The 11,986-nt window shown below is 40.1% G+C and overlaps 1 protein-coding gene across 5 annotated transcripts in view; it reads left to right on the plus strand.

The window, feature by feature from the left end:
- The window catches only part of GABRG1 (gamma-aminobutyric acid type A receptor subunit gamma1), a 73,588-nt gene extending 61,855 nt beyond the window's left edge, over positions 1–11,733 (plus strand). For 3 of the 5 annotated variants that reach the window (XM_042850357.2, XM_008166215.4, XM_042850356.2), the window contains one exon: positions 9,286–11,733. In XM_042850357.2, coding sequence (XP_042706291.1) covers positions 9,286–9,564 — 279 coding nt within the window. In that variant the 3' untranslated portion in view covers positions 9,565–11,733. The remainder of the gene's footprint in view (positions 1–9,285) is intronic. The other 2 variants (XM_008166217.4, XM_008166216.4) reach the window with 2 other exon arrangements.
- The last annotated feature ends 253 nt before the right edge of the window (positions 11,734–11,986 follow it).

Raw genomic sequence — 11,986 nt, forward strand, 5'->3', positions numbered from 1 at the left:
CAAATAAACATGAATTTAGGCTCATCCTACTCTCTAATGGATATAAATTAAGCCAAAAAGCAGTTGAACATAATTTTCCATAGCTTCAAAGGAGAAACCCAAAGCCTCAATGTTTCATCAGGATCCACCAGTGCAGACCCAGTAACCCACAGAGTGATGAATACCACTGAAGATTCGGCATGTGTGCAGGGTCCATGCTAACACATCCAGACATAGGATCAGGGCATAATACTGTAGCAGCAGAGATGATGTAGGTGGATTGAGGTTATGAGGATTCACTTGGACTGCGATTACTGTCTTTGGACACTTGCATAGAAAACATTATATCCAACTTCAGCCAGAATTCTTTATTCCTTGCTTTCATGAAAAGCAAATTCCATAGCCTCATTTAAGAATCTTTTTTAATTGAATCAACACCCTGGTATTAAAGTCTGTGATTTGTTGAGTGGGAAGCTCCACACAGCAGAAGTGCAGGAACAAATATTAGACTATTTTAACGAACTGTGTGTTCTAATATATAAAACCTGTTCAGTATATTTTCCAAAGAATCTAATACTAGCAAATAGGAAAAATACTTGAAACTAAACTTTAAATTGACAGAACATTGAGATAAAGGCATTGAATATCTTATGCATTGAAACACAAACTGAAATAGCCTTATTTCATAATAATTTAAGTTTGGTCACCACTTTCTTTGGGAACCCTGCAGGAAGATCTAAGAGGCAGGAAAATGCCCCAAAGCTGTCTTGCTGCAAAACTCCCTTCCAAATCATTGAATTATAAGAAGATACAGCTTGGTGGCAATACCACTGCATGGGTGACTAAGACCTCCTTCTTTTTTCCCCCTGCCTGAGAAAATCAGAGAATGACAGATAGAGCGTCCTTTCATGACCAGATCAAAGAAAAAGTTTGTAGGTAGCAAAGGTGAACATTGCTGTTGAAATCAGGTTCTCTATTCTGGCTGAACTATATTTGGGATAGGTCTAGGATGGAGTGTGTGTGTGTGGGGGAGATGTAATTTTAAGTCACTTTTGCAGCCCCATGATTCTAGGGCAGTCTAGCCCAATCAGGGAGCCATGGAGGCAGCAGATGAAAGGAAGGCTTGGACTCTCTTCAGTCCAACTGGTCGGAGGACATGTAGTCACAGATGGAAGGAGAGCCTAAGCCTAATTGATGGGAGAGGGTGACAAAGATAGAGGCTGCCAGTGATGGTGTGTCTGAGCTTCACTTTTAGGGCATGGCTCCAGGGAGGTCACTGCAGTATGTGTCTACTGGTCATGGTAGACTGTAACAGGAGGGGCAGCTCTGAATCTACCAAGGAGGAGAGGTTGCTGTGGGGGAGTGCTGTCTATCCAAGCCAGAGAGAGGAGGAAAAACTGCCCTTCACTTTAACCTAGCTAATCTGCCACCATCACCAGTGGGGCTGAATGCATCCCATGTATTTTAATAATAGAAATAATAAGAATCTCTCTTCTTTCCCAGCCTGTGGGAAAGAGAGTTGGTTAATTTTATATATTTTTTCATAATAATATTTTATTAGTATTAAATGTCTTCTCATATCAGAGTCAAAATATCTAAACATCTCTTTTGAAATAGTAGCTGACCAATATCCATTTAAGTAATGGAAGTGCATTAACATAGAATTCCCAGTCTACAGAATTTGCTTTCATAAACTAAGCATTTGTGTGATATTCTGCCAAATGGTACAAGACTTACAGCACATAAAGCAATATAAAATATACAGTATTGGTGAGGCATACGTAGAATCAATTACTGAATGTGTAGCTAAAGATTTATCTAAGATGAGAACCAATGATACAATATCTAGAACACTGTTTAATTATGTGTTTTCCTTTATAAATGTGCTTTGTTTCTTAAGGTCTGAGAAATGCACCCATCTGTTCATCCAGATTTCTTCAAACATGTTTATAGCAAACTAAAAATATCAGAGCACTCACAGTTGGTTAAGTGATTAATCTGAAAATAGAGGAGTAATGTTTTTAATTTAATGCACTTAGTTATAAAAGATGCCAGTCTAATGAAAAATCGTTTTTGCTCACTGACATTGTTTAAATGCGTAAGATTTCTAATTCCAAATAGAACAATTAAACTATCAATCTATTTAATTACAGAGAAGCCATATAGTTACAAACCCTGATGTTTTTTTTCAACTGCCTTTCTTCAAGTCCTATATTAATTCCTTTTTTCCTTCTGATTATAGGTATATTATTTTAAAACCAATGTAATTAAAAAAATCAGTTTAAGTCTTTATGAAAAGATTTCATTCACACTTCTTCTGGAAAGATGTCTTATAGGAGTCTTCTATTTCCAGTTGGGCATTTAGTAAGAGATTATTACTCCTGGAATTTACTCCAAGAAGAGGCTGATAACATAGCATTTTAGCAAAGGGCAAGATTTCTGCAGCTGATTAGAACTGTGTTTATTCTACGGAATACTTACTAACATGTAGGGGCAGGAGGTGAATTCATCAACAGCATTTTACTTCATTTGTTAGTATTCACATAGCCCTTTCAGTGATGGCTGTAGGGCTAAGTTAATTTTCATGCCCAGAGAAAAATTATCCAAGTTATTATAAAAAGGGGTTTCTTTTTTCCTTCAGTGAACATAATACACTTTTAATAATCCCAAAAGGGTAAACATAATAAAATATTAATATGCAGCATATCATTATGCAATATATAAAGATATAACCATGTCATATAAATAAGCAAAAGGTTACATCTCATCTGTATATTCTCACAACAGCAAGATTACTACAATATATGGAGATGAAAACATATTTCCATGAATAAAGGAGTTTGAATGAAGAGTTATTGTCTTAGCAACACTAGAATGGTAAATAGTTTTCTGAAAGTAGAATATTCATTAAGTTAAAAATTTCCCAGGATGTGAGAAATAGGCTGAGTAACGAAGTTCCATATTTAAAAGTCATTGTTATGTGTCACATGGATGCAGATTACATAAAATACACAGATTCCCACAGTATTCTTGCCACCAAGTTAAAGAAGTATAGCCTGGATGAATGGACTATAAGGTAGATAGAAAGCTGGCTAAATCGTCGGGCTAAACAGGTAGTGATCAATGGCTCCATGTCTAGTTGGCAGCCGGTTTCAAGCGGAGTGCCCCAAGGGTCGGTCCTGGGGCTGGTTTTGTTCAATATCTTCATTAATGATCTGGAGGATGGCATGGACTGCACTCTCACCAAGTTTGCAGATGACACTAAACTGGGAGGAGTGGTAGATATGCTGGAGAGTAGGGATAAGATACAGAGGGACCTAGACAAATTAGAGGATTGGGCCAAAAAAACCTGATGAGGTTCAACAAGGACAAGTGCAGAGTCCTGCACTTAGGATGGAAGAATCCCATGCACTGTTACAGACTAGGGACTGAATGGCTAGGAAGCAGTTCTGCAGAAAAGGACCTAGGGGTTACAGTGGACGAGAAGCTGGATATGAGTCAACAGTGTGCCCTTGTTGTCAAAAAGGCTAATGGCATTTTGGGCTGTATAAGTAGGGGCATTGCCAGCAGATCGAGGGATGTGATCTTTCCCCTCTATTCGACATTGGTGAAGCCTTATCTGGAGTACTGTGTCCAGTTTTGGGCCCCACACTACAAGAAGGATGTGGAAAAATTGGAGAGTCCAGCGGAGGGCAAAACAAATGATTAGGGGGCTAGAGCACATGACCTATGAGGAGAGGCTGAGGGAACTGGGATTGTTTAGTCTGCAGAAGAGAAGAATGAGGGGGGATTTGACAGCTGCTTTCAACTACCTGAAAGGGGGTTCCAAAGAGGATGGATCTAGACTGTTCTCAGTGGTACCTGATGACAGAACAAGGAGTAATGGTTTCAAGTTGCAGTTGGGGAGGTTTAGGTTGGATATTAGGAAAACCTTTTTCACTAGGAGGGTGGTGAAGCACTGAAATGGGTTACCTAAGGAGGTGGTGGAATCTCCTTCCTTAGAGGTTTTTAAGGTCAGACTTGACAAAGCCCTGGCTGGGATGATTTAGTTGGGAATTGGTCCTGCTTTGAGCAGGGGGTTGGACTAGATGACCTCCTGAGGTCCCTTCCAACCCTGATATTCTATGATTCTATGATTCTATGAAAAGACACAGCAGGGAAATTTCAAGAGGCAAGGTGTATGCAGTGTTGTTCTAACCATATCAGTCCTAGGATTAGTGAGACAAGGTGGGTGAGATGATATCTTTTTATTAGACCAACTTCTGTTGATGAGAGAGACAAGCTTTCCAGCTTACACAGCGTCTTCTTCAGGTCTGAGAAACATACGTGCTGATTTACACCAGCTGAGGATCTGGCCTTTCCTGACCTCTAGATTTTAATGTTTACTTTTTTATTTTTAAGGTTTTCTTTCATTCTGAGCTTTTCTGCTCTTTTCTCTCCCCTTTCTCGTTCTCATGCTATCTTTCTCCTCTCTCCATTATTTCTTTTTTCCCCTCATACTACATTTTCTCTCTCTCTCTCTCTTTTTTTTGGTCCCCAATGATTCTCCCTCCTCTGAAACTCTGTGCTATGGAACATTCCAATCATTGTCATTCACTTCTCTGAGTCCCTCTGTGGAACATTCCACTAATTCTCCTCATAGACTCATAGACTCATAGACTTTAAGGTCAGAAGGGACCATTATGATCATCTGGTCTGACCCCCTGCATGCTGCAAGCCATAAAACCGTCCCTACCCCTTCCCTGGACTCTGCTGTTGAAGTCCCCAATCCTGTTTTTAGTGACTTCAATCGGCAGAGACCCTCCTGCTAGAGATCCCTGCCCCATGCTGCGGAGGAAGGCGAAAAACCTCCAGAGGCTCAGCCAATCTGCCCTGGAGGAAAATTCCTTCCCGACCCCAAATGTGGCGATCAGTAAGACCCCGAGCATATAGGCAAGAGTCTCCAGCCTGACCCCGTTAGCCATTATACTATTTACCCACCATTGCTTGGCTTTCCTTGACTACTATGTTTTACCATTAAACCATTCCCTCCATAAACTTATCTAACTTTATCTTAAAACCAGACAGGTCCGTCGCCCCCACCGTTTCCCTCGGTAGGCCGTTCCAATATTTCACCCCTCTGACGGTCAGAAACCTTCGTCTAATTTCAAGTCTGAACTTCCCCACGGCCAGTTTGTATCCATTCGTTCTGGTATCCACGTTAGTACTAAGCTGGAATAATTCTTCTCCCTCCCTTGTATTAATCCCTCTAATATATTTAAAGATAGCAATCATATCCCCTCTCAGCCTTCGCTTTGTCAGACTAAACAACCCAAGCTCCTCTAGTCTCCTTTCGTACGACAGCTTTTCCATTCCTCTGAACATCCTAGTGGCCCTTCTCTGCACCCGTTCCAATTTGAGTTCATCTTTTTTAAACATGGGAGACCAGAACTGCACACAGTACTCCAAATGAGGTCTCACCAGCGCCTTGTACAACGGAAGCAGGACCTCCTTATCCCTACTAGATATACCTCGCCTAATGCATCCCAAGACAGCATTGGCTTTTTTCACCGCCACGTCACATTGTCGACTCATAGTCATCCTGCGGTCTACAAGAACCCCTAGGTCCTTCTCCTCTTCCGTTACTTCTAACCAATGCGTCCCCATCTCATGACTAGACTGATCTCTATTGTGTGACTCAGGTCTTTCTCATTCCTTCTCAATCTCCTGAATGAGTATGAGGACATCACATCTGCAGCATTCTCAACTCTTTGCTGGCCTAAGGAGAGAAAGACCAGTAGTGATTGTATAGTGTTATTCTTCCACATGTTGTGCCCTTTGCTGTGGTTGTCTCAGTCATATACTGGAGTAAAAGGAGCATTTTAGGTTGTCCACAATATTTTTTGTAAATGGCACTTACCCTGGTGGACGTGTACTGCCATTATGTCTTCCAAACTAGACACAGATTAAACTTGTTCCTAACAGTGGGACATACTCTCTTAAACGCATATGCTTCTTTTTCTACTGTTCCATCTTTCACTTACTGACATGCTTACACCATAGCTTCTTCTCCTACAAAATTTGATCTTTATGAGGAAGAAAATCTAGGAGAAAAGGACCTAGACATGCCTCAGATACACTTTTATTTTTAGGTAAGAATAAAAGGGTATCAAGCCATTACATATTGTAATTGTTTGGGTAAGTTATGTGTGTGTTCCCTTCCTGCAGTGGTTCCCAAACTTGTTCCGTCGCTTGTTCAGGGAAAGCCCCTGGCGGGCCAGTCTGGTTTGTTTACCTGCTGCGTCCGCAGGTTCGGCCAATCATGGCTCCCAGTGGCCGCGGTTCGCTGCTCCAGGCCAATGGGAGCTGCTGGAAGCGGTGTGGGCCAAGGGATGTACTGTCCACCCTTCCCACAGCCCCCATCAGGGCCGGCTCCAGCTTTTCTGCTGCCCTAAGCGGCAAAAAAAAAAAAAAAAAGAGAGAGAGCAGCGGCACTTCGGCAGCAGCTCAACCGCACCGCTTCTTCTGTGGCACTTCGGCGGCGGGTCCTCTCTCTCTTCCTCTTTGGCGGCAGTTCGGCAGCAGCTCAAAGAGGAAAAGAGGGAATGAGGGACCCACCACCGAATTTCCGCCGAAGACCCAGACGTGCCGCCCCTTTGAATTGGCCACCCCAAGCACCTGCTTGCTAAGCTGGTGTCTGGAGCCGGCCCTGGCCCTCATTGGCCTGCAGCAGCAAACCGCGGCCAGTGGGAACTGCGATCGGCTGAACCTGCGCACGTGGCAGGTAAACAAACTGGCCCGGCCCGCCAGGGTCTTTCCCTGCACAAGCAGCGGAACAAGTTTGGGAATCACTGCCTTACTGGATAGAATTAGAACTGCTCAATGGAGCATCAGAGACCCTTGCTTTGTGTAGTTTCAAGATTCTTGGGTTTCTTTTTACACCAATAGTCAGGACACCTCTGGCACCGAATAGCTGTGCCATCTTGGATAAATGACTTGACAGCTCTGGGCCTCAATTTTCCCTTTTATAATGTGGGTATAATAATACTTAACTGCTTACAGAGGTGCTGTGAGGCCACAATTAATTAACGGGATTATTGAATGTGGAACGGTATACAATGTTCTGACCTGTTTTGTGCTTCTGCTGCTTAACACTTTTATACATTTTTGAATTATTTGCTAAATGAATAGTTAGTTAAAAGAAAAATGCTTCTGAAAAAAGCATTTTATTTCTCTACATTGCATAGAAGTAAAAGCTGAAAGAAGTGGTTTTGGTTATTTTCTTCATGAGATCAAGTTTAGAGACCTCTTCCCCCACAGCACCCTTTATGCAGCCCTCACCACTGTTCCTTGAATTTTACACCAGGGAAACCAATGGAGTAAGGTTGGTGTAAAACCAGGGTAGCCCTGTAGTGAATCAGGTCTTGTATCTTTCTACTTATTGGTATAAATTAGTAATAAACAATAAAGTTGAACTGCAACTTTTTTTCTAATTTAAAAACAAACATTTTTGTATTAATTGAAATGAGAAACATCTAACTGTTGTTAGGTAGATGTAGGTAATATTGTATTTTCACAAAATGGAAGACAATAATTAATTCCTACAGGATAATAATTAACTCCTGTCCAAAAATGAGAAACAGCAGTCTCTGCAAAATGTCCATGCTTATGATAAAGTTGATATAACATGTTAAAATACATTATTTAAATAACATTTCTGGAGGCTTTGGGCAATGCCAGTAACTGCTGTCCATTGTACCACTTCAGTACCAACTCTGGGAGACTACTGGCTGCAAAGATGCACTGGCACAAATCACTCTCTTAGCAAGGAATCGGAGACCTACACAATGTTTAAGGCAGAGCCTTGTAAGTGGTGAAACAGCACCCCAAAAGTGCAAGGTCTCAGATGACTTTGGTTCCCATGTCTGTTACTGGCCATCTTGTATGGTTTTTTTGCTTGCCCCCAACATGTGCACCCACAAATCTTTTAGAGAGGTTCCCTTCCATATTTTCAGGTGCTAAGGATATAAATGCTTTCATTGCAAATTTGTGCTCTCTTGGCCTATCTTCTAACTGTATTTCTTTCCATTGCTTTCTGTCTCATTCCTGTTCAGTATACCAAGGTGCTCAATCAAAGTGCTGGTAGAGGAAAAAGACCATATATGAGCATGATATAGGGATAATATGAAGGATCGCCATTTTTTTTCTGTCTGAAAATGTGGGAGGGAACACCAAATCTGAGGTTGGAAGAAACAAGGAGAGTGAACAAAAGGACAAATGGAGAGTGTGGAGTTGAGGTTGGAAAGAGGATAGACTTGGGAATGAAGAAGAGTGGGGAAACAGTTGATAGCGGAATCATGGGGGAAGGAACCAGGGTACTGAAGGTGAGAAATAACATGAAAAAAGGAGACTAGTTGAAGGAGGAAAGATTAAAGGAAATAGTGTGAGTCGGAAGAAGAAAATTCAGGACAGTAGAACAGAACATCCTTTGTATAATCCATTATGTATTATTATTATTATTACTTTATTATTTATTTTATTATTATTTAATATCAGGTGATAGGACTTCCATCACTTACCTGATGAGATTATCTACATAACATATTTTACCAGGTTATAGCAAGGTTGGCTTTCCATATGGCACATGTCCATTCAACACAGTTAACACATGGTGCCATATTATTCACTGGTTCAGTTTCACTGACTTGAATGGAGTTCTGCTGGGGAAGAATTTGGCTCTTGGTTCCCAACTGCCTGGGTCTACCATTCATCAACTTTAATTCCAGAAGAGACCATTAGATCATTTAGTCTGACCTCCGGTGTACAAAGGCCATTAAACTTTCATACAGTTACCACTGTATTGAGCCTAATAACTTGTTTGTCTAAAGCATATCTTCTGAAAAGACATCCAGGCTTGATCTGACGACATTAATAGACGGAGAATCCACCATTTTCTATGGTAGTAGTGTTCTTATCCTGCTTGTAAACAAGTTTGTGATCCAAGTTTCAGGCTGCAACTGTGTTCCAAAATGTTCTTTGTGCTGTATAGATTGGATCACCTAACTCTGTCTGTCTAACCTATTATTCAGTATTCCTGTCTCACAGAACAATCTACTGTGCATTGCACCATGTGAAAATATTCAGGATCCTTTGGCCTCATCAGTTAATTATAAAATGTTTCATAACAGGAAAAGTTTCCAAAATTGATTTCTTCAAACATGAAATTCTGTGTATTGTACTGTAAAATGTTTGTAGTTGGACATAGCCCAGGGAAACATAGGGTTATTTTTTTCTCTCTGACTGTAACCAACATATTGTTTTCTTTAGAAATCAACTGCAATTGCTGTCCGTCCTAGATCAACATTAATAGCAATTAACAACATTAATCACCTCCAACAGCGTGATGAGGATTATGGATATGAGTGCCTGGAAGGCAAAGACTGTACCAGCTTTTTTTGTTGTTTTGAAGACTGCCGCACAGGTTCTTGGAGAGAAGGAAGAATACACATCCGTGTTGCCAAAATCGACTCCTATTCTCGAATCTTCTTTCCAACAGCCTTTGCCTTGTTTAATCTCGTTTATTGGATTGGTTACCTTTACCTATAAATTCCAGAGGTTTGACAAACTCAGAAAACTTAACACTGATACTGTTTAATGTATCTCAGTGAAAAATATAGAATTAGAGCTGCTCAAAATCTCTGAAATTTGCATGAAAATTGAAATTCTTGAAAAAATGAAAGGAAATAGAATGACATTTTCATACATTTTCATACTATCTAATTGATCAATTATATAGCTAATTTTTAACTTTTGAAGTTAGGGGCAAAACTTTCAAAAAACTTTTTCTGAAATTTTTTCTGTTGTCCAGCTCTAACAAAAATGCAGAGAAACCAGTGGTTAAATGGCTGAATCAGGCACCTCTTCATAACTTTTACATTTTGTTTTTAAATGGAATAACAGCTAAACATTGTAGCATCTCTTACACCAAAGTTAACAAAGCCTTAATAAAATAGGTGTAGCAGTACTGTTATTGAATCATTCTCATATCTACCTTTTCTACCACAGAGTGACTTTTAAAAATAAAAAATACCTGAACTTTTATAAATTCCTATTTTAAAGAGGTTGGTGTGGAATATTTCTCTGGTCCATTTAACCATTTGTCCTCTGCATAATACTGGTAACAAGAATGTGTAAACCTGAATGCAGTTAATTAGCACTTAATGAAAGCAGCATGAAACTGACATGTTATATGAAGGCAATAGTAATTCTGAACTGGTATGATCCTGACCATCACATAAGTTTTGTGCTTAGAGCTTGGGTTAAGTTTATGCTTGCACTTTGCCCGTCATTACTTAGCTATTGGTAGTTTCTAGGGTTACGAAAAAAGGGCAAAATCCTGCAGAGATCCTTAACTAATGTAAATTGGTGCAGCTCTACTGATTTCACCAGAACTATTCCACTTTAAACCAGATCAGGATCTGGGCACTGAACATAGTGCTTCTCCTTCCTTTCTCCTGCTTTCTTCCCCCAACTAGTCTCATTCATTCTAATGGACTATCCAGGGTTGTAAAAACCATTGTGCTCAGTAGAGTTTGTAGGACTTGGGGCCAGCTATTGTTCTCCCAAACTCTACCACTGCCATAGTCATTACATTCAGAGGCATTACTTTCCAACTCCAGCCCTCAGAGCAAAGGGCATGGCCTCCTTCACGTCTTCAGAAACTCATATTGTTTACAGGATAATCCAAAATGGTAGTGCTTCTATTGATTCTGTTCATCTCTGTGTGTCTCCTTCTGAGTCAATAATAAAAAGCAGCAGTTTTAGTACACTTGTAATATGAATTGATTTATAATGGCTGTTGTAATAATTGTATGTTTAATTGGAAATGTGTATTGTTCAGAAAGAAAAATAATTATGTATTTCAGGTAATTCTCCATGGTGTGATATATCCCTAAAAAGCATAGGACCCTGTCATGCACCCCCTCCTCACTCATTTCCATTGACATTAGTGGATATTGTACAAGTGGTGGACTTGCTAGACTGAGCTCACCGCTTGTTGAATATTGTTGGCTGGCTAAATTAATTAGCACTTTTGTATCATAAATCATTTTGTCTTTACTGCAGAAAAGTACAATCCTTTCTGCTTTCTGACTTTTCATAGACAATGAAACTGGTCTCAAGCTAACCCACAAAAGTCAGCTGTGTAATTGAAGAATTCCTTAACTAAAAGTCAAACAAAAGAGTCCCTGAGGATACTTTAAAAGGGATGTGTGGGACAAGGAGTTGTCTACTATAGATGGGCCTTAGTGCAGACTTCACTGTATCAGAGGATATCTCCACAAAGCATAAAATAACTGATAGCTTGAAGTAGACAAAGATTTATCATTTTAAAGGGGAAGACTCTAGAGTTCTATTGAAATCATCCCTTCTCTGGATGCGTCTCAGAAACATACTGTATCCTTATAGTCACTGGTATCAGAAACAATATGGTTTGATGTACATTCCACACTGAATTCAGAGGTCCAGATCCTCAAAAATATTTAGGTGCCTAACTCCCAGGAAACCAATGGGATTTAGGAGCCTAAATGTCTTTTGAGGGTCTGGGCCAGAGGGACTACTCATGTGAAATGTGAGAACTGCATTTGACCTCTGAGTTCAATGATGAATCCAAGACCAAAAAAAAAATCAGTGGTTCTGGGGGGAAAATGTATTGATGGACACAGTTTAATGCAAACTTTATTTCAATATTTAGCTGATAGGATGTAGAAATGATCAGGAGAATTTGAAAGACTGCCACTGACGTTGTCAGACTTCTTTTACTGGGTGACCTTTTCAGAGCTCAGAGCTTCTCCTATCTGTTAGAATGAGGGTAAAAGTGATGCAGCATCTAAAGACATTTCCTAACCTACTATCATTTTATTAAGCAACAGAGGGTCCTGTGGCACCTTTTAAGACTAACAGAAGTATTGGGAGCATAAGCTTTCGTGGGTAAGAACCTCACTTCTTCAGATGCAAGTAATGGAAATCT

The sequence above is a fragment of the Chrysemys picta genome, chromosome 5, assembly GCF_011386835.1.
Source record: "Chrysemys picta bellii isolate R12L10 chromosome 5, ASM1138683v2, whole genome shotgun sequence".
NCBI classification, from domain to species: Eukaryota; Metazoa; Chordata; order Testudines; family Emydidae; genus Chrysemys; species Chrysemys picta.